This window comes from Cygnus olor, chromosome 3 (genome assembly GCF_009769625.2).
Source record: "Cygnus olor isolate bCygOlo1 chromosome 3, bCygOlo1.pri.v2, whole genome shotgun sequence".
Taxonomy (NCBI): Eukaryota; Metazoa; Chordata; class Aves; order Anseriformes; family Anatidae; genus Cygnus; species Cygnus olor.
In genome coordinates, this window is record NC_049171.1 from 81127367 (window position 1) to 81151163 (window position 23797).

Genomic DNA, 23797 nt, shown 5'->3' on the forward strand with positions numbered 1-23797 from the left:
GAGCACTGGGGCATTACAGAGGTCATTCTGTGGGCAGGGACTTGGCCCACTGAGTGGCAGGAATGCTGGCTCCTGGGCAGCCCCGGCCAGGAAGGGCCCTGCTGGGCAGCGTTTTGTCTCCATGATGGGCTGTGGGTCCCACACCAGTGGGCTGCCTTTTGGAGTGTCTGCAGGATCTCAGCTGCACTGAAAGCTCCTGCTGAGTTCCTTCAGGCAGTCTGAATTGAGTCCTTCCCCTTCAAAAGCATGTCTGTTTAAATATATATATATATATATATATATATATATATAAACATAAAAATATATTTATACATTTAAGATAAAAGGAGGGGGTATGCTGTATTTGTGAGCTCAGTGTACTTATCTGTGGATCAGTTTTCAAATTAAAATTTAAATCTGTGCTTTTAGAGGACTACCAGCACGGTAAGTGAGAAGGTGAGGCATTATCCCCTCATTTGATGTTTGTATAAAGTCTATGATCCTGAAGCATAAGTATCTTTTTTAGACAGACATGATAGTTGCTGAGCTTTGAGGATTGTCCCTTTCTTCCCAAACTGTTTTCCCTTTTCCAGCATTTGCTGGTTGGACAGTACATTGCCATTTGGTCCTTCAAATAATTGTCTTTTTCTCTACGAATAAATAGAAAAGACATTTTATTTTATTTTATTTTATTATTTTATTTTTTCCCCTTTTTTAAGTGATGATAATAAAAGCTCTCTTCTTACTCTTCTTTATGGAAATAGCATTCTTTGACATAGGTAGGACAAAAAAACTTAAAAAGAACAAGAATTATGGTTTCAGGCTGCTAGCAGTAAACCTAACTTCTGTTGGGTTGGGTGCTGTCATTTGCTTTTGACCTAATTCATTTAGGTTATGAAGACCTTTACAATAGTATGAGATTTCTGTAGTTAATTTTATTATTATTATTTTTTTTTTGTGGATACACCTGTTGATGTGAAATGTATTTTCAGTTATGGCAGTGCCTAGAGCTACCTATCCTGAAGCAGCCTTTGGTAGCTGACAATCTGTCGATAAATATACAGAACACATAGTTATCTTGAAAGAAGATTCTTCCGAAAAAATATTGGGATGTCATAGAAGGTAAGTATATATACGGAGTGGGAAAAAAAAAAAAAAAAGAAGAATGTAGTGATCCCACTTTTTTCACAGTATTTATTACAGAATCTCTTGTTCAATGTCGTAAGTTCATGTAACTTGGTGTAAGTGTTGGTCATTTAGCAGATAAGCATTTTAATTAACTGGGTACTTTTATGTTTTGTAAATTCCATTTCCAGGTGGTGTTAATTTGTTAGCTTAAAAGCAGTTTACTGTATATAGCTCTACTTCAAAACAACTTGTACATTTGTCCAAATTGTAATAATGTCAGTAACTGATGGATCTTTTGACTGTTGAAAGGAATTTCAGATAACGTTTCATATTCTTTCTCCTTGGCAATGTGTCATTCCTTTTCAGGTGCATTACTTAGTGAAATAAAAAGCCTTAATTTTAAAGAAGGAACTCGGGGGGTTTGCAGATCTCCAGAGGAAAATATTAAGCAGCCAGGCATTAGCCTCTGTCTAGGAGAAAGACCACAGTTCCCTTTCAGCTGTGATCCCACAGATTGCAAAGTGATGAGTCTGTTCTCTGGCTTGAAACTGGAATCAACTGCTCTTGAACCAAGTATATAGCAGATTATTTATTCTAAGTACTGGTACTACCTAAACTATATCAAGTGAAAGACTATTCTTTTTTTCTAGGAATGGTGTTGTGTAGGTGTTTGAAATTCTACTAATCAAGTGTCCCAGTGAAAGTTTGAGGCAAACTGACTTAATGCTTAATCCACAGTGAAATGACAGTGAAATGACTTTTTTTTTTTTTCCTCCTCCTATGTTTGTAAATACAGGGCCTTAAGAAAAGCCAAAATCATTTTAGAGCTTTTTACACAGAAATCAGTCTGTGTGTCTTGGTATTGAGAATCATTGAATTCATTTCAGAAGAATTCTTGTCCCAGTTACTTTCATAATTCACTAAATTTGTGAAATATTATGTTGTTGAATATTTGGTGTTTTCCAAAGAATGTATTCTTTCCTTGGAAAGTGATGAGCATTCTGTAGTCTCCTTCATATTTAGTAAGGTCCAGGAAAAAAGTTCTAAATGTTCCTGTTTAATGTGGGAGCACTATACCACAAGCTAAATTAATGGAGCTTGGTATCAACACTTTTGACTTGCACTTACATTCAGATAGGAAAATTTGTCCTGTTTTTTTTCACAGCACACAAGACCGGTACATTGGTTGTGTCACAATTGCATTCTGGAAGGTGCTAGCACCTTTCTTTGAATCTTTATGTACATATTTCAGGCAGTGAACACTACAACTAACCCAGTCATTTGCATGTAGCCCTACATTCTCTATATCCAAGTTTGATATTGCACAGCCTTATATAGGATTTCTACACTGAGGATATAGGAAATGTAGTTCCTGCAGTAATGGCATATAAGGGTGAGACACACCTACCTAGTCCATTCTCAACTCATAAATACGGTGGCGTGTGTTGAGAGCAGAAAGTGTGTATGTGGTAGACTTTCTATTGAGATTTCTTTTGAAATTCCAGTGGCTTTTCCTACTTTTTTTTTTTTTTCCAGTGAAATCCTAATCACTTTCATAGGTTATTTAAGGATTTTTCTGGCTTAATGTAAAACAGTAGACAAATATAATACCTTAAAGGTATCCCTTTAGGCCATTTAATAGCTTGATCATTTCTACTTGACAGTTTTTCAATGAAGCACAAAAAAAAAATCTCATATGTTCTAAAACATTTAGGAAATCTTTTCTGATTTTTTTTTTTTTCTTTTTTACCTAGCCTTTTTTCACTAGATTCTCTTGTTCAGAAAGTCTTTTAGCACAGGCCACTTTGAAACCTTTTGTAGATAAGAAAGTGCTTAGGGGCTTTCTTATAATTTGAAATGCAAAACTCCTGAGGATTTGGAGGCTACAGATATAGCCATTGTTTTGAGTACAGTGGGATGCATTTCCTAAATTCTTTCTCATGATTATTCTGAGTGTATTTAAAACAACTAGGAATTTAGTAATCTCCTTTTTTATCTATCTACTTTAGATTTAATTGCATCTCATGAAGGAAACTTTCAGTCCTTTAAGTTCTTAATTCTGAGCAGATTTTTTTCTTTTCCAACATTTTACTGTTTTGCTTTTGGTTTATTGGATCAGTCCAGACTGTGGGCAAGATTAGACTAATCAAGAGGTCAGATTCAGAGAGAAAGCATGAGGCAGTGTGACCTGCATGTGAAGGAACCCTACTGTAGCTGGAATTTGGAAAGTGCTTCCTAAAGAGGAGGCCAGGACAGTGACGATTAAAGGGAGAGATGGAGAGATACAGAGACATGACATTCACTCATCTCTAAGTGAATATCTAAGCCTGTAAGTAAATGCCTAGCTTTTTTCAGCTTGGCATAACCAACTTCTGTTGCCTTTATGAATGTTTCAGCTGGCATTTAGTATATAGAGTGGTACACATTGAATTAATTGTCTTTAAAATATAAATCTGATGCACTGATTTTGTACTGATTTCAAGGTACAGTAACAAAGGATGGATATCTGCTTCTTTAGCATTGGAATAATTCTTTTTTCTTATTTTCTTTTTTTTTTTTTTTCAAAATAATTTTCATAGATTTTATTTCCTTCATTTATGCTGTTATTTTTGATCTGCTGCATATTTTTTCACATCTGTCAGATTAATAGTTTTCATGCATTTGTCTCCTTACTGTTGCTGACAGAAGACCTTAACTTTGGAATAGAGCTGAATGATCAGCTTACAGGCTGGTTACTGACACTAGTGTCTGACTTTTCTTTCCTCCGTTAGTAACATTAGTTCCAGAATGTCATTGTTTTGCTCTAGATGTCACAGCGTGCCTGTCTCTCTTCTTTCTTTTTTTTTTTCCTTTTGTTTCCAAAATCCAATTCCAGATCCAAATGTCATTACATTAGAGAAGCACTGAAAAAAAAAGATAAAAATAAATAAATTCAGGGCATTATGAGAAAATAACAATAAAACAAATACATCTATTAACTTGTAGTGAAATGTCTTAGCTATATTGTGGATATATAATGCTATATTACGTAGCATGGTAATTACTGCTATGAGTTTTTCAGATTTGTGTGTTCATTAAATCCATGTCAGACCTTATTAACAGGATGCAAGCATTTGGTTGTGCACATCATGTGTGCATTCTAATCTAAACTGTTTCTATAAGGTGAAAAATTTTCATTTCACAACCTGTACTCCAATACTTGACAGCTTCATTTTTCAGGAAAATGTTTTCTGTGAATACCCATCAGTTAGGGCAGAGTTCCAGCTAAATTGCATTGAGCTCATTAACTCCCATCTAATCATACAGTCATGACTGATTAATCACTTCTTCTGGTGCCTTGTTTTAATAAAACTATTTTTCCATGCCACTGACCAGCAAACTGCTGTCTAATTTAATGTGTGGGATAGTCTTTGCTGAAGGAACAGAATACAACCCTCTTGCACAGATCCAAAGGGTAATGTGTGAAGCAATCATCACATGCAAGTGTCTTGCATCCATAATTCTTTTTTTTTTTTTTTTGGTGTGTTCCTAAGGAACAGGGAAAACCTGAGTTTCCTCACAGAGCTGAATAGGTTTCCTGTGCTGCAGAAAGGGATGGAAGGCATTGTGGTTCAGGAGTATAACAGTGGCTGGTGGATTTTTGAATACAGATCTTCCACCTCCAACTGTGGAGCTCTGCGTTCATTAATTACTTTGTATTAGTAATCAACGAGATAACACACAGAGCTGGCAGCTTTTCATTTTCTCAGCTGTGTGTGTGTGTAAATCCATCCCATTTCCATGCCAATGGAAAAAGGTAACACTCCTTTTCTCTTAATAAGTGTTAATTAATGAATAAGTCAAGTTCTTAAGGTACGTCCTTAAAAATGCTGAAGATTGGGAGATAAATGCACTCATGACAATTTAAGCTCTCTGGTTCACAGTTCAGTACCCTAGTTAATGCAGTATCTGAAAGCTGACAGAAGTTTTAAACATGACAGGCTAAAAAGGTTTTAAGTTTTGCTAGGAGACCCTCCTGTCCTCATCTAGGAGGAGTCAGAAGTGAGCCAGGGGTTTTAGCTCTTTTCATTTCCTAGCACTGACTACAATGTTTTCTCTTTTGACAAATTATAGGTGCAGTGAGACAAGAATTATTTTTTGATCAAAGTTTTGAGCAAAATATGTGAATTATGGCTTCTTATTTCTACAGTTAGATTGTTTTTATTAGGTTAATGGTTGCCTACAAGTACCAGCATAACCCACTGAAGTTACAAAACTCTGCGACAGTGATTTTCTTCAGAAATTCTTTTAGTAAGTCCTACACAGTCAGTGGTGTGTCATGAAGAGAGATGGAGCTGTTATGTCCAGCAACCAGTGTTAGCATGTCCTTATTGCAAGATTTGCCCTTCTAAACTTTGAATTTGTATAACGTAAACGTTTCTTACTGCAAAGAAAGAAGAAAAAGAAGAGATAGAAAGGAGAGAAAGAAGTGGAGATTAAAGCATTTCATGCAGTGTGAGCCTTTGTGTCATGCAGATGGACAAATAAGCTACAAGTAGAAAGCTCTATGACAAGAAGATGTAATTTAGAGGTTTATTCTACATAAAATCCTGATTTTTCTCGGATATTTTAGCGATGCCGCAGTACTAACAGGAGTACAGGAAATACAAAAAAAAAAAGTGCACAACTTTTGCAGATAAAGCAAATACTGTCATTTTCTCCTCAGTGCACCTTATTTAGTATCAGATGTGATTGTTAGCAGGCCATTTCAAGTAAGACACAAAAGGAATAAGACTTGGCTTTGATCAGCTACACTTTGATCAAGTGTAAGTACTGGAAAAAATCAAGGAGTGCAGGCACAGTATTTTTGCATTATGGATATCCTCAGGGAAAGGCAATGATAGGAATAAAATCATTATCTATTTCATATCACAGAACTGTGACAAGCAAATATTTCCAGCCTGATATGTATATTCTTCTTTTGAGTGTGCTGTATTTGGAATGAGGATCTATGCCATAAAGGAAAATATTTTGTCATCCCAGAAAAGTTTTCTGGTTTGGAGGTATATGGCAGGCCTTCTTCTGGTGTTACTATAACCATTGGATCTCTAATGTGCTCAAGGTTTTATTTCCAGGATGATGGTCAGTAGAAAGTGACTTTGTGAGAAAGAGAAATTAATTTCTCTCTTCACAGTTAACTTTCTGATAAAGGCTGCATACAGAAAAGGACCTAAACCAAACAGACACACAAGTACAGCTTTTTAAGAGTCTTGTAGACAAATACCTACAATCCTGGACTGGAAGAGAAGACACATCATCAGTTACCTTGTTGAATATTAAATTCAGGAAATCAAGGTGGGCCCTGAAAATAGTTAAGTGTTGTAACATAAACAAAGACCATTTCAATTTGAAATCTATGTAGTTCAATTCCAGTTATTCCCACCTTACTTAGAATTAGACAGAGGTTTTGCTACAAGTTCTGTTTCCACAGCTGAGAAACGAAATGGAAAAAACAGACAAAAAACCAAAAAACACAAAACCAACCAAACACCAAAGCATATTTTTCTCGTAAGACTTTCCTGTTTCTGCTCAGAAAAATTAGTATAAGCATAGAAGAAGATACAACATGCACTAGCTGGAACGCATTGATTCACTGAGATTTCAGGTCTCAATCCCATCTGTGGATCATGACAATGTATCTGTTACAGTTGTCATAAATAACTGTAGATAATGTGATTAGCTCTACTCAGCTAAGATTCTCCTATATGGTGTGGAACAAAGGTCCTTAATATTTTTGCGTGCTGCTCAGGCAGATGAAAGAAAACAGAATATAGAAGCCAGAGTTACAAATGGTAGGCTGTTCTGCACAGCTTAAAGTAGCTTACTTTCCAGTGTTGTGTACTCGTAATGAATGTTGCTATATTAGCACATGTTCAGCGCATGTAAGCTGGTGTCATGTCAAAATGTAAAAAAAAAAAAAAAAAAAAAAAAAAAAGAGTTTGTGTATGGTGCCTCATAATGGTGGAAAAGTCCCACTTTATTTCTCTCCATCTTGTTTATGGCTCCTTATGACAGCAGAAAAGAGAGAGAAGAGAAATAAATTCCTTCTGTTTTAACTGGCTTTTATGTCTGGTTAATGTAATGTTGGGTATCTACACATCACAGTTAAAAATTTATCAGAAAACCAGTCCTCAGTTTGGATTAAATGAATTTAACATGTACTCTTGTCTGGAAAAATTGGAGCTCTTACATAGTTCTGAAGAGAAGTCAGAAAATGCAGATCACTCTCCAAATTTTCTGGATTAGCATTACAGCCAAAGGTTAAATCATGGCTATGTGTTCTTCATGGAGGGCTTCTTTGTGCAGTTATATGGTATTTTATGGGAAGTATTAAGATGATAGTATTGTACTCACATCTAGTTCAAGAAGATAAATTATTTTGTAATTCTAAATGCTGCTTTTGATGTTATGTTTGAATACTAGACTACAATTTCTCTCCTTATAGCACTGTCTGTACTATGGTATGGGTCCCATACCATTTCAGTAATCATGAAGCACTACTGTCTGGTGTGAAGTGTGATATTTGAATAGAATTTGGTAGCTTTCTCTAAAATGATTAATTATAGCAATATGAGTTGCCCACAGTCACTAAGTAAATTCTAGAGACCTTATATCTTTCACTCCTTTGGTAACTCTTATGTTCTCGTAGCAGGATAATAATTTTCTCTATTCAGAACTGTCAGATGGCGATGAATCCTCTAAATTTTGATATCTAGTCTTATCCAGTGTATTTTTTTTTCTTCTGGGGAAGTCTTCTGAGTACCCAGATCCACGTGGAAAAAATGTTATAAAATAGCATACTGTATTTGAGGTATATATGCTTTAAGATGGTTTCGGCTTCCTCTACTGAAGGAGATACTGTAAAGATGAAAAAGAAGATAAAAATTAGTACATGCATACCTAAACATTTTCTTTTTTCAAACAATATGATCTTAGTGATCAGGAGAGAAGATTAGACATAAGAGGAATAGTTGCTGAATTCCATGGATTTGGATTTATTGGCACAAGGCAGAATCTACTGTGCTTTTTACAATTAATGATGGTATGATAGTGTAAGATAGCACAGTGAGAGGGAACTTCAGGAGGTGACTGGCAATCCCCTACTGCTATTCCCTCAGCTATTCTGAAGTTCAAACCTTCCAAGACCAGTTGCAAGATCTATCCCTCCTAACAAGTCAACAGGTCAACAAAGCCTAAGTGGAACCATTTATGGTGCGAACAGGGAATTCCAAGTCTAAGGAACATGAACTACTCCCAAGAGGGAGGTGACCAGATGTGGTTTGGTAGAAGGGACGGTTAGTTGTTTTTTTTTTGTTTGTTGTGTTTTGTTTCTATCCCTCTCACCAAAGCTTGTTGATACTTCCCTTTGAAGATGGATATAAAAATTCAGATTTAGTATATACAGTTTATCAATACTTGACAAATTGAAGCTTGACTCTTGAAGCTACCTGGTATCCATTAAAGTAAATAGTTCAGCATTTGTAAGGCAATTGGTTGTACAAGTGGTAATGCACATTGAGCTTTGAGTGGATTCTTTCTGAAACCAATTGTGGCTGCCCTGTTCATTTAAATTTTGGGACAGTAAGAGAACTTCTCAAAGCAAGACAATAAAACATGAATTAATGCAGGTTTTCTAGCATTGTCACACAGTCAAATTGTTTGTGATGTTATGTTCTTAGTGCATGTGGAATTTGAACAAAAGGTCAATCAAAACCAAGTTAATAAATAAATGAGGTACATGAATCTAACTTGGCTATTTCTTGTTCCTTTTTTAAGCCATCATAGTTGTATTGTCTGTATTATGCTTTAGACCATTGCCTGCTTTTCTAACTTATAAATATCTTATATCTTTTCTTATTATATTGCATCAATTTTAAGTCTCCAGGTGTTTTTTAGAAGAGATTCCTGCAGCTGAAGTTGATAATAAAACTCACAGAATTTCTATTATAAATCTAAATACAGTCTAAATCTCAGAAGAGAGGTAGCAATTGTCAAGTTAACAAATGCTTATAAGTTTATCATGTTAATTACTATGTTAATTAGCTGGCAGGTCACAGGGTATTCTCTAAACTTTGTGTGCTAACAGAACGTAACAATATATAAATATTTTTAACTATATGAAATATAAAACTCCATTTTAATTGAAATACTTATTGAAAAAGTGAGGAAGTTTACTTCAAATACAATTATTTTAATAGGTGATAACCCAATGTGTTGCTTTGAATTACAATAGTTTCAGAAGTAAGCTGGAATCTAGATACTGCTGGTTTTGAAAATTGCTCATCGTTTGCACTAAGCTACCTTCTTAAATTATTGCTAAATTTGTATATGGCATCTGCTAAGGAAAGGTCAGTGTGTACCTGCAGTAAAACCACAGGAGTCTTGATATGCTGCAATGTTTTCTGTGCTAAATCTAGAGACCAATCTACTTCAGATGTGCCAACTAAGTTTTTAATAGTTAGTGCCATACTAGCCTTTCTAGTAGCTAAATTGTTCTAGTTCTGTTTATCGTGGCTGAGACTATATGATGGTGCAAAGATTTTTAGAGAGAGTAATTTAAAATCAGTTTCATTAATGAGCAGTTTACTTAATGAACCCTAGGACAGTTTTATTAACACAAAATCTTGAGCTTTCAGAGTGATTCTCTGTCATTCCCCATAGGAAAAATGAATGACATTTTGATGTTTTGTTCTCTGTTCGTGTGCAAGGTATTTTCTAATGCTGCAGACTGTGTAGGGTCCGGGTTTGACAGTTGTCCCCTAATTTTAGATTTCATACTTCTAGAATTCATTACACTGACAAATCTTGGGCAGCCACCATTAAGTCTTCTAGAATGAAAAATATTCACCTAGGGCAGGGCTTTACTCAAGAGAAAATGGATAAATGTTTTGTGTGAAACTGTGTTCTGTATTTTTGACCAGTTGGCACAGAATACAATGTGCAGTTAATTCAGCATCAGTCTTCGTTTGCTGTCTATTGTCTGATATTTAGATGGACATTTTGAACTTCCAGAATTTGAAGCGCTTTCCATAAAATAAAGAGGAAAAAGTGAGGTATTGACATTTGAAAGAGGGAATGCCAGAAGAATAGCTTCTACTCATATATTTTCTTTCACGCTGGATACATTTCTGAAAAAGTGAAATGTTAAATTCAAAATAAACTTTGATATGCTATATTTAAAGAAAGAGATTTACTGATTTCTTGCTTTTTCTTTCTACAGCTAGTTGATGTGGAAAAATGGGTATGTGATTCTGTCTTTTATTCGCTTGATCCCAAATGTTTCATGTTGCCACTGAGTCTAATTTGTCTGTTTTGATACCCTGTGTGCCCATGAATGTTCAACTTGCTTGGCTCAAAAAAGGAGGCAAATGCATGGCCTTGTAGGATCTGGTCATTCCTGAATTTCAATACCAAATTTCGTGCTACCACAATGACTTTTATCTCTTAATTTGATCTTAGAATTGTGCAGTGCACACTTATGATTCTTGCCTCTCAGTTTTGAGCCTTGCTGTCTGATGTTATTACTCCATTCTGTAACCCACCTTGTCTTTTCCAGTATAGACTATGTAATCCTAAAATGCATGACAATAAGATAATTAATACTGATAAATAATGTGTAATGCTCTATCTAGCTGCAACAAATATATGTTAAATCTTTCAAGATGGAGAACAGCTGCTACAGAATAAAAAAAAAATAATTCACAGATCTTAGCAAGTAAAGTCAAATCACAGTTCTCTGCTAGATGTTTTGCCAAGGCCTTTCCTAATGTGTCTGTGTATACCATGCATATTCGTGTGGGCATCTGATATAACTTCCCCATATTGGACATGTTTGCATATGTCTTTTTCCAACATAATCTGTAACATCAGCATATGTATGAGTTAGTGGCGTGTAGAACTGTTTGTTCACATTAAAAAAATAAAAGTTAGAATCCTCTCTGAAAACTTGGACCATTAAAGGCCTCTGCCATTTCTTAGTATCTAGTTTGCACTGCACATGACCAGAAACCACTCAGATGTCATTTGGAGTATGGCCGATGACAATGCTAGAATGCTGGTCTTGATTTATTTCAGCTAGACTTTATAAAACTTGAATCTGTGACTATTACATGTTTATAGTGGTGACTCAAGTTAGAGCTTGCTTGAGACTCCTATAGGTAAGTACATTTTTAAAAAGGTGGCTTAGGTTTTTCAGCACACTTTCTTCTCATATATCCCCAATTATCTATATTAGGACTATATATACATGAGATAAATACATATAATATAAAAATTCTTATAATATTTATAAATGAGCAACTGTTGTTAAGTGTTAATTTCAGTTCATTGGATCAGTATGATGGCATTATCTGTGTCCTGTGAATCTCATATTTTTGAAAAACAATATGAATTGATTTGGAATGCCTTTTAAACTATAGTGATGGTCAGGTTATCTTCTCATGCTGTCCAACATTTTAATTACAAGTAAGAGAGCTTGGTTCTAAATTTTTGGAGTCTGTGGGTCTTAACAATTCTGCTGTAGAGGAAAAAACAGCAATAATAAGGAAGTTGAGTAGTCTACAGGCACCTGGCTGCATACTCCATGAAGTGTGAAAAAAATGTGAGCCAGGAGTTTGCTGGGTACGCTCTTACATGGCTTCTTTTTTACCTGAAGTCTTCAAAGAGTATGTACTTGGAAAATACAATGTTACTTGCATAAATACAGGTTGGATCTGCTCTGTAAGGCAGCTCTTAGCCCTCTTTGTAATTCTAGAGGGTTCCCAGCAGCCAATGGTGGATTGCAGATGTACACGCTGAATTAATCCAGGATGCATTACAGGGACATGCAAAACTGAAAGGTGCATTTTAAAAGCAGTTATTAGACTGCAACTGAAAGCTGTCTATTGCACAGCTGGTATAACAGTATAACAGCTGATACATGGTCAATGAGGCCAGGTACCTCATTTTAATACATGTATCTCTCCATAAGTCATCTTCCAGTGTAGAATGCACAAGGTTAATGCAAGTCTGTTCACTTATGTCTATATATGTGTGGACAACTTGAAGCCCAAGCTCGGAGCCAAAGTTATACAAACTTCATGCCAAATTACTGATCAAATTAATAACTGAACTTGCTGCAAGCAGTTTCACACAGTTCAAAGAAAAAAGTAAACTCATTCACATCTGAGCTGTTCCAACCTGTAAAGTCTGCTGGTGAAATTTTTAGAATGAATTACTCCAGTTCTGCTGTGCCTCTCTTCAATTACTATGAATCTTCTTGTAATTCTGTCCCCAAGCCTTTATTATACTGTAAGAAGAAGGGCATTGAAGCTAGGTAAGAACTAAGTGGGCTTGAGATATTCCTTGAACCTTTGGCTTTTTCCTTTTGTATCTTGACAGGTGTGACTGTGAGGACTGTAGGTCTGCTTCAGTGCTGAATCAAACAGATTAGTTTCAGATATCTTGCAAAACATAAAATCTAACGGAAGTAGGGTTTACCTTTTCTGTCCTGCCCGTTTCATATTTGAAAGTGGGCTTTTCTGCTTTTAGTGAAACTATTAGGGTGGGGACGACACATTTGATCAGAGAGCGCTACAGAATTTAAACTGAAGGTTAGAAGACACCGAATGTATTTTGCTTACAGAGGAAATACCACTAGTGAAACAAGCTGAATTTGAATAATGCATAGCAAATGGAATTTCTTTCATCCTGCCTTTATTTTTTTCTCTTTTAATATCTTTATGAAATAAGCAAAAGAATTTTAAAATGTCTGTTGCTGTGAATTAGCAACAATTGGTATTAGCTTGAAATGTTTAGGAACTGTCCAGATTTTTAGAGTAGGTGGTGTTTACATTTAGGGCTTGATTTTTAAAGGACTTCTATTCTCATAAAAGCACCTGAATTTGTCTTGACTTCAAAAAGAAATGCTTAGCACTGTAACAGAATTCAACATTAGGAATATCAATTTTCTAGGGCATCCATGGTTTCTAAAACCTGGCCTTTTTACACATTTGCCTGCATATGGTTGGTGAATTATTTTGGCAAAGCTGTGTTAATTATATCATTGTAGGATTTTAAATAAAGAGACAGAGGAACCTCTTCTGATGGAGGTAATGGTTAATCTTTTTCTTTTTTTCCTCAAGTAGTTATTGTATTAGCTGTTTATACCCCCTGGTATAAGGAAATTTCAGTTTCTTTGGAAAAGAGAAACTTGCAGAATAAGAAAACACTCTGTGGGGACTTTTCAGAATTGTTTCATTGAAAAGAATTCTGGATTGAAAAGAACTAAATATTCTATGATTCTAAGTTCTGGCTTTGAGGACAATGTGGACTGGATAACTATAACAGTAAATTCTAAGTAGATTTTGACTGGAGGAAGCAAGCTGGGATTATTGTAGAGTTTTGAGAGAGTCACAAAACAAAGCTTCATTGGAAAGAAATAGTTGCTATAACATGTCTTCCATACCATTTAACGTAATTCATTGCACATCCGTGCTTTGTAATCATTGTGATCTTCAATCATTAAATTAATTATCTAACGACTTGAAAACAATTTTTGAGATTTTTTGTTAAAACTGAATTCTTTTACTTAAATAGAGTTATCATATTTTTGAAGGAGGAAAATATGCTGATTGCACAAAAATATTTGATCCACCAGCCTAAAGAATTTCTATTCTTTTAATACAACAGTAGAATTTCTAGCTGCGTATTAGGATTTACTTGGCATTTCTTCTGCAGCCCATATTACAGATCTGAGAATTTCAAGCAGTGTAGTACTGTGAATTGCAGCAAAATGTCTACTTTGTTTACTTGTTTTCCATATTTTTGAATAGGTTTTTGTAAAGATTTGACATTTGTTTGTAAGCAAATTTCTACAAGAATAGTACGAAAGGTATACTCCAGATATACAAAAGGTATACTCTAAATTGAGGCTTTCAAAACTAGTCTCAGCAGCTTTTCTTTCAAAAACTCAAGATTAATTATTATTGCTCTTTTCGTCTAGCCAGAGAGCCCAAGAATGAAGGTGAAATTAAGATAAGTTAGAAGTGCTAACCATAAGTCCTCTAAAGAGCCAAATCATACAAGAGCCCCCAACAGCTGTAAATATTTGCATTAACAGCACATCCTTAGTGCCCTTGAATAAGCCTTCAATAGCTTTTTATTTATTTGTTTCTATTAGAGGGAGAATGGTTAGTATGATGGATGTTACGTGCCTAAAATCTAATCATCTAATATAAAATCTTGCAAAGGCATAAGTATCAGAATCTTTTTTCAATAAGATATCTCTCTCTCACTCTCTGTGTTCTTTTTTTTTTTTTTTTTTGAAGTCATGGTCCAAGTCATGGAGGTAATCCTGCTGCTGAATGCTGAGTTTAATTCCTTTGCTGACATGGTATTCGTGTGATGTTAAGCACTCACACAGGCATTTGACTCCAAAACATCAAATAGTATATGCAGCTGAAGACTTAAAATCAGTTGAATATGATTATACAGTTTTCAGTTGCATTCAATTATCAGTCCTACCTCTCAGGATAACTTTTGAGAAGAGAAGATTTTAATGTCAGTGAAACAGGCACATGTAAAACTCACAACACTTTCTGCTTTCTTGAACAAGTGAATTCTAGAGGTGAAATGCTGTCTTCAGTACTTTCAGTCATCAGACTTGCATTGATTTCAGTAGGATGGGATTTCACACAGAGACTTTTATTTGTAGCCCAGAAATACATCAGAAGTCCAATTATTACATTGCTTCTTGGCTTCTAAATGCTCAGTAGAGAACCTCCAGTGGATTCTTGAATTTCAGTGTTTGATACAGTGTAGGTGTTCTGTACTTAGTTCAGAACTGGTCATCTCTTCAGACATTGAAATTGCTTTAGGCATTCTCAATGTAGACAGTGTAGGATTAGCAAGTTATTTCGACTCATAGCTGTAGCAAGGAAGAGAATCAGAAGCTTCTCCTGTGTAGTTGGTCCCATCCTAAAGAAAATGCCAGCTTAATAAATCAGTTGAATCACATTCTGGAAATGCCTCTCTTCCTTGACTGTAGCCTACACAACTAGTAGAAATCTACTTGGCACATATAAATCTCTTCCTTAATAACTCTTAAGACTTAGGGTTTTTTATAGCATGTCATACTGGATAGTACATACATCTATATCATTTGTAAGGATGTGCAGCAAGTAGAGTTTCATACATAAAGATGACCAAGCTCTGCTGTCAGCTGTGCAGCTCCACAAATGGAGTAGGAGCTTTATGTATAGCTAAAATAATAGATCATGACAATTTGATCTCTTCTTTTACTTTTAGCCAAGTAGTTGAATAGTGGACAACAATCATTTATTGTACTTAGTGACTGTATCAGTCTGTATCACTTTAACACTTTGCTATCAATCTTTCGTGAACAAAACCTTTCAGGGGTGATGGGTATTAGAATGACATTAAGAAATTTCAAGTTATAGATCTGTCTGTTTAATTTTCAAGTATACATTCTGAATTGCAAATGTTCATCCAGAAATGTATGTGCACAGTCATACTGAGGTACAGAGAGCAAGTGTGGAGGAGCAGAAGGTTCTTCCTCTGCACAGGATGAGTTAGAGCAGTGCTTTGTGTAACAGCCTGTTGCACGCCTAAAGTGCATAATTTCTGCCTTTTTTGTTTTAGGGGTTATTTTTTTCCACCCAATCTATAAGTTAATGGTTTTGAAAGGGAGCATTCTTCCTTACCTAAGAAGGGATTTGATTTAAAAACATGGGAGAACTTTCTTGTAAAACGGAGTGACAGGAGTATCTGGAACCCCCTCCTGTACATTTGACTGTAGCCAGGCAGCTGGGACCATCCCAGTTCATGGCATTAACTTCTCAAACTTGGCCTGAAGCTTTGCAGGAGCATTCTCTTCACTTTCACGGTGATAACTTGCATTTAAGTGTTTGCTGTGAAGAGAAAGCATTCTTACACCAACAGTTAACTTTTAGAGTATTTTTCCCCCTGGTAGTTTTGAGGCAGTAGGTAAATGAGTGGATACGTGTTCAGAGTTCCCTCACCCACTGTTATCCTTCAAGGTTTCTGGCTTGGGGGAACTGTTCATGGCACTTTCTGTCTCTTAGAATGACATGTAAATCATCTTCAAAATTATTAAGGAATCAGAGTAACTCTAAAAAACACAACATGACAGCAGCAAACAGATGAATAGTGGTTTTCTTTTGTTTTTTACAGTTCATTTAATATGTCAACAGAATGAATTGTTAATTCTGGCTTTCCAAAAAATCCAGCATAAGAGCCCGCTGTGTAATTTTAGTAATCGGGGAAGAGATAAAGTATTTACATTAATCTGAAGCTAGTTAAGAGGCTATAAACAAGTGGTTAAAATAAATGATCAAAAAGAGAAACAACAGACTCCACAGAGGGACTGTTGGTTAATGTACTTGTCACATGAAAAAGCAGTGTGGTTGTGTAGTTTCAGAGTAAAGTTTCATAGATGAATGGCAGCCAGAAGAGATCTTTGATGGATATAATCTCCTTGATAAACAGAGAACGTTTTGGCAAGTGAAATTCAGTATTGATGGATAGAGGAAAGATTATATTAGAATTAATTATGTAATTAACTGGTTTCTTTATTAATGAATTTATGCACACAGAGCACTGTAGACAGCTGAACAAAGAGTTCTGGTTAGCTTTTGGAGCCACCCAGTAAAAGCAAACAAAATATCGGGACATGAAGTGGAATAAATAATAACGACAAAATGATCACACTGCTGATCTATGATCTATTTTAAGTAATCACTTTAGGGGAGTGGTGGACAAGGTGCTTGATCTTTAGTTTTGCTCAATTTGTTTCCAAATGTTTAAATACTAAATAGAACTAGAAAACTTTCCAGAAGAGAAGAACATTTTGACATCAGTAGGTTACACCATATTATTTATTTATTTATTTATAATCCAGAACATCTTGTGTATCTCTGAGAATAGATGCTTCTGTTTTTCTGTGTTTAAAGCATGTATGAAATGAAAGCACCCAGTCTTGCCTGGAGACTGTCCAGTTAGACTCTTTTTACATGGCATAGAGATTTGCTGCTGGACTTCAGTCCCTAGCTTCAACATTTCAGCAATCAAAACATGAACTGATGAGGTCAAAAGAGGAAAGGGTGGCTCTAGGCCTCTTGAAGAGAAAATCAGGTCACTGCATGTAACCTAACACAAAACTCTGCTTTTATTCTTAAGGACCTCTATGAAAATTAACCTCAAAATTTCCATAATTCTCTGACATCAATAATGTGGCACTTCATTGTTTTTAATTCACTGCATGAAATATTACTAGCGTTTTCATTTCATTAACTTACTGTGCATTTAGATAAGATAAATTAGCACAATGCTGGTGTTCTCCAGCACTGCACTTTGAATGCCAGACTTTATAACTTTGATTGAACTTAGAAACAATCTGCAGAGCAAGTAGTTAAAGATGGTCAGGTATGGCATCTATTTTACCTGTACTGTGTTTTATCTTTAAGTGATAAGAATTTTATGTGCTATATAATTTAAAGTAAAAAATCTGAGATTATGCATAAAAAATGAAACCTTGTTCTGAGCAGCTGTTTTGCTTTCTAGCACAAGCTATAATTATGCTAATTGCAATGATAAATGTTCCTTTTAAATGTGGTTTGTAGTTCTGTGTATCCCACTCACTATTTTAAGGAAAACAAATCCCATTTTTAAGCACCTGAAAGCAAATATTCATTTCACATTTTCTCTTTTTTTCCCCCTCTGTCATCGCTCTACAGAAATTTATGATGAAGGTAAGCAAGTTAAACATTTAGTATTGTACTTTCTGTGAATTCCTACAATTTCATTTATTTCCTTATTTTTCTTTATTTTTAACATCAACATCTACCTTGCCTTCACTGAAATAGAATGCTCTGATTTTTTTTTTTTTAAATATGGATTTAGAAACCACAGTGGCTCTAGGTTGCATTGAGGTTCTGGTTTATTTAGGTCATGATGCACCAAAGGCAGGCACTTGTGTCAGTGGAGACAGGACGCTGGGCCAGCACCTGTAATTCTCAGTTCATCCTTGCCTTTTCAGTGAGAATGCAGCACTGTCTGGTAAATGTGAAATCTTGAGACAATGAATAAATAGCAGAAGTTCCAGTAAAACACGTGGGCATTTTGCGAAGTGGGGATAGCACTCTACTGCTACTGTAACAGGACTACTGTTGTGATGGTGCCTCAGTGGGGGCAAGTGGGCAGCCCTTGGGCTGAGTGTCATTGGCGCTTTGCTGACTCAGGTCAATGAGCAGGATCTCTGCTTCTCTGTGTCCTTTTGTTTTGTTTTCCCTTTTACTAAGACTATGACAAGCTATTTGGAGAACTTCCAAGCATTCTGAATAATTGACATTTGTAATAGTTGGCTGTGATTCAGCCAAGATGTGTTGGTTAGCTACTTTTTACTTTTGCCTTTAATTATCAATGTGTGTTCCCAATTCATCTTCTAAAATGATTTGCTTACCGATTTTCATCCCTAGGAGCCTGCAGTTCTGTGGTATGGTCTTGCTTGCTTCATTGTCACTCTTCACCAGGGAGGAATTCAGGGCTAGATAAGCAGTGCTATTTTAAGGGCTGAATTTAATGATGTCAGAGGAGTTTTCTTAATGTGACTCCTCTGCTGATCCATCTTTTCCTCCCACTTGGCTGTCTGTCTTCTACTTTATCTGTGAGTTTCTTTCTCAAGTGACAAGGATGACTCATATTCCTCGTATCATACAGTAACAGAAAAAGATCTTGCACAGTCCTTAACCTGTGAAAAATGCCTCTCTCCTCCACTTATTTAGCTCTAAAATAGCCAGGCAGATTTTTATTAATTTCTTCCATCTCCTCTGCAGAGGAGGAGGAGGAGGTGGGAAATCTTCACTAGGCTAGGGAGAAATCGATAAATTTTATCCTCTTGGGCAATTTTTCCCCAAATTGTTCTAAATGCTTGAAAATAGGAGTTTGTAATGGTAGTATTACCTCAACCATATATATAAATGTTTGTTTTACACAGAGGGCTGGAAACAAATGATCAATATTATTTATTTTTGATTTATTTTCACTGTTATAACTGCTTCTCATTAATGTGAAGTTCCCCATTACTGGGGAAGGGAAATATAAATGTAGTGTTGGAAATATTAATCACAAGGTATATCTGAAGTGTTTCTAATTACGTGGCTGTTTATTCTGCCTTCCAACAAGTCAGTATTATTGAAACTGAGGTCATTTAGCATGGAGCTGGCAGAAATGTTCGTTGTCATGACCAATTATTCTAATCTTTTTAATACAGGTAGTAAAATATTTCTGTGTTTTTAACTGAGTAAGACATGCTCATGATTTTTATTAGCCAATTGATTTATTCAGGTGATATTTATATGAAGTATAGTTACACATTGTACTGTGGCTTTGAAAACAAGACATACTGTGGAAACCTATAGCTTAGCTTAGCTCCTTTTTCTGTTCTTTGGCTTGGAGCAACACACAAAATAGGAGGTAAGTGTTGACCATGTTAATAAAAGAACTGCGGGGTGTTTTTTTGATTTTGTTTGTTTTGTTTGTCACAGTGGCCATCCATATTGAAGAGCAGGTACCAGCAGAGCTATCAGTTATACTAATCCCCCTACCTGATTTTTTGCAGTACTTAGTGTTCTGTAGTGAATTCCATGAATAAAAGTAGCCTGACTAAGTAGTGATTTAAAAGGAAGGTGTAAAGACTAGAATACATATAATATCTTTGTAGGTTAAACTTCCTGTTATTCCATTTTAGTATGCTGTATAGGCTACAGTGAGGCAAGGGAAGAGGTTATAGACTGTTTTCAATTTGCCCTTCAATGTTGCTGTTACTGGATATGAGAGAGGTGAAGGAATATATTACCACAATGCTGCCTGTCAGTGAATCGATTCACCTTGCATCTTTAAATTCTAAGCAACTATATGCTGTGGGTTTGGTGCCAGCCACTGGAAATGGCAGCCCAAAGAAGATGTTAATTACAGAAGGGTCTCATTACCATTTTAGGTTTTAAGGTAGAGGAATTCAGGGCCTCTGTGCCTGGTTGTTGTTACTTTGGAAAGAAAATTCTTTGGAAAGAAAATTCTCTCAAGCCCTCTCTCTCTACTCTGAGGTTACTTCATGAGTTCTGCACTGACTCAGACTGTTCCTACACATTCTGAATTCATCACTGCTTAGGGTCTTCTGGATTTTTTGATGAGTATTCATCCCACAAAACTGAAGTGCCTGACCCAGAGATACAGATATCCTAATTTTCCAGTGAAACCACAAGCAGAAGCGTAGGTATTGTGTAAGTATGACTCACATTTTAGGTGGGTCGAATTACTGCCCAAAGTGCTTTATTCTTTCCACTGACTGTTTAGCTTCCTTAGGCAAAATTAACCCAAGTCTTTGCATTTTATCATCAAGCAGCTCTTTTATCTATCTGTAAGCTATTACTGAGCATGCTGGTATTAAGAGAAGGAGCCTTCCTGTGTTCTCTAGCTTGCTGTTGCCTAGTATTAGAAGGAAGCTATCATAAGTCATCATGCTGGGCTCAGCATAAAAAATGTTAGACACTGATATAATTGTGGGGAGTAGGAGGTCTCATAGAACACTAATCTGTGGTGGTCTCCAATTCAAGTCAGCTTTGCAGGATTGCATCTTCACTGCTGGTTTCAGATAAAATTTGTGTATAGCAGGTGAAAAAAAATGTATATTAATAACGGAATGAATATTTTTTACATTATTATGGAAGTATTGTTTTGAGCATCCCCCCCCTTTACAGAAATGGTTGGAACAACATGGAAACATCTGTGTGTAAAACCACATTGAAATGCCTTTAAAGCATGAGACATCCCACCTCCTTCCCTTCCATTCCTCCCTGTTCCCTACACTCTCTTTCCAGTTTCTGTCACCTTATTGCTAATTCTACCATGGAAGTTTTCCTTCACATGAGTAAGGACTCAAAAGCTTGCAAGATAAATTTATTCCACAGTCTTCCAGTGTTTTTCTTTCTCTCTTGCATGTTAGTAAATGGCAGCCTTTAATTTGCTTTAATGTAGGAATCCCCAAAGAATTATTTATAAACAAAGCAAATGTTCCTCATACAAACATACTCAGTTTTCTTTCTAGAGAACCACTTCAGGTCAAATACTTGTGTTAGTCTCCTAATTATTATTACAGATTTTATCAGCCTCTCGGAAAAAGGCTTCGATGTCAACAGCTTTATATCTCTGGACATTGGTAGATTCTGACCAGGAGCAGCATAATCCAGGGCCTAACATATATTTTTTCTCAGAATTCATGGTAGATGATTTTTTCTAAGCAATACTTGTGATTGCACTCACATTTACAATTTGGGTTATCTTGCTAATAGATCAAAACACAATTTCAGAATGCAATGACTAGTAATGAGTGAGAAATATGACAGCCCCAAAGTGAGTCCTAAGGAAGGGAAGTGGATGCAGTAGCAAATGAATTTGAAGTGAAGGGAATTTGAGAAGTGGATGCAGGATGATTAGTAAGTCTTTTTCTTGGTTTATTTTTGTGGTCTTCTTTCTTTTCAACCAACTCCCCAAAGGGTTCAAAGCATGAAATTGTAGGATATTCTGTGTTTACTTATATGTGTTTGTTTTATGCAATTAAATCTCATGTCTGGATTTAAAGAGAATATTTGTTTCCTCGTTGTATAGTTTTTATAACAGTATAAATGTTTGTGTAGAAATAAACTACACTGCTTCATGAATCTTAGAACACTCTCTTGGTAGATAATAATACTTTCACAGTGATATTTGCAAGTGTTTTTATGGAAGTATAGGTGTCTCCTGTTTGACGTGCTATTGTCTCCAGCATCTGCTTTTAGTTCTACATTGCCATAATCATTAGAAATAGTTAGCTTTTTCCCTCATCCAAACTTGTCAGGTAGATGTTTAAAAACAACTCAACAATATCTTCATTTTAAATTCAAAATTTATATGTTTGAAATCATAGTTCCATTATTATGTGTTGCAGTTTTAAGATGTTGTTAGCATTTTAAGTTTGTCACAAGAATAAATTCAATGCAGAGTTGATTTCCCAATTGTCTTTGGAAATAAAGTGCAAATTTAAGGTTTGTTTCAGAGGCTTGCTCCATTTTAATGAAGTATAAGTACTCAGTGCTTTAAAAGACATTGTTTTACTACAGGATACATATGAAATAACCATTATAAGTCATATTTGAAACTTTTAACTTTATCTTGCAGTATTTGCCTTGGAAGATGTTTCAAGAAAAGTAGTGAATACATTATTTCTTTTACTGTACAACTGCTCTCAGCTGTAATAAAATTTCAGTACCATGAAAACATTTGTGTAGTATTTTTAGAAACCCATTCAGAGCAATATTGAGTGGTCCTAAGATCCATCTAGGCCATTTGGAGTAGTGTTTCCTGTGGCTAGGTCTAGGGCACAGAGGAAATGCTAGGGTAAGGGAATGTTTGTAATTTACCACTACTGTCAATTATATGGATTGCATTTTTAAGGATTTACTACTGATATTTTGTAGCTTACTTTTTCAATTGATCTACATTTTTTTAACCCCATCAAAACTATAGTTGCTTACAATCTAGTCTTTGTACTGTTGTTTTCCCTACAGCATGTGCCATTCTGTTGCTATAGGATCATCATGAAATGAGATCTGGCAGGCAGGAAAAACTACTACATCATTCTTAAAAACTCACTGTGTTACCTTGTATGATTTTCTAGAGAGTGTACCTAAATTCTTGTTTCGTTGTGACACGTTCACTACTGGTGGTATGTTAAAATTGCTTTCCTGGGTGACTAGAATTGTCTGAACTGCTACATCCTAAATGCAACTGCGATGGTGATTACTGAAGCATTATAGCATTATAGTTCCAAGTAGTGGCAAAGTGGCAATGTCATGAAAGCTTTGTCTGCACATGCACTAAACACTGAAATAACTATCCTGTTGGAGTACACACTTTCATATTTTTGTCTTTCACTGGTATATCCCTGAATCTCATAGCTTTCTTTTTTTTTTTTTTTCCTTTATGTTTTGGGATTGTGTACACCTGTGGAGAAAGGTCAACAAAGAAAAAAATAGCACTGGTTTGCATTCATGTGCTCACTGGTCTAATAAATCTTTTACCTAGTGGAAATAAGGCTACTCTCTTGAAAAGAATGAAAAGGGAATGGCTATTTGACTCAAAATCCCCTTGGATGCCAAGGGTATTCACTAGTCATTAAGAGTTCTCAACACAAGTGAGATTACCAGAAGTACAAATGGCTCCAAAACACTTGTTCAGTGTCACCCTGAGTAATTTCCTGCAGCCTCTTATGTATGGCTCCATGTGTAGCAATGCAGAAATAGGCATGATGGCACAAGTTTGACTGTGAGAATTAACTTAACCGAAATACCTGTTTTAATTTTGGTGATTATATGTCTGTACCTGTGGTAGCTGTGTATATACAAAATTTTACAGATCTAAAGGTTTTGTTGGATATGTATAGGATATGTATGACATCTTACAGCAGGATTGGTACACACATTAAAATACATAAATTTTTGTTCAAACCAATTATAAATGTCATGTGATGGTGCTTCCACCATTTTCACATTTTGCTAGATAGCTTGTATGTTGTGATTTTTAAGCTCTTTTTGGCATT

At 35.6% G+C, this 23797-nt stretch overlaps 1 protein-coding gene across 1 annotated transcript in view; it reads left to right on the plus strand.

Moving 5' to 3' along the window:
* RYR2 (ryanodine receptor 2) overlaps positions 1-23797 on the plus strand; it is a 416366-nt gene that overhangs the window by 139218 nt on the left and 253351 nt on the right. The window contains exons 4-5 of the mRNA XM_040551914.1: positions 10367-10387; positions 17901-17915. Coding sequence (XP_040407848.1) covers positions 10367-10387; positions 17901-17915 — 36 coding nt within the window. The remainder of the gene's footprint in view (positions 1-10366; positions 10388-17900; positions 17916-23797) is intronic.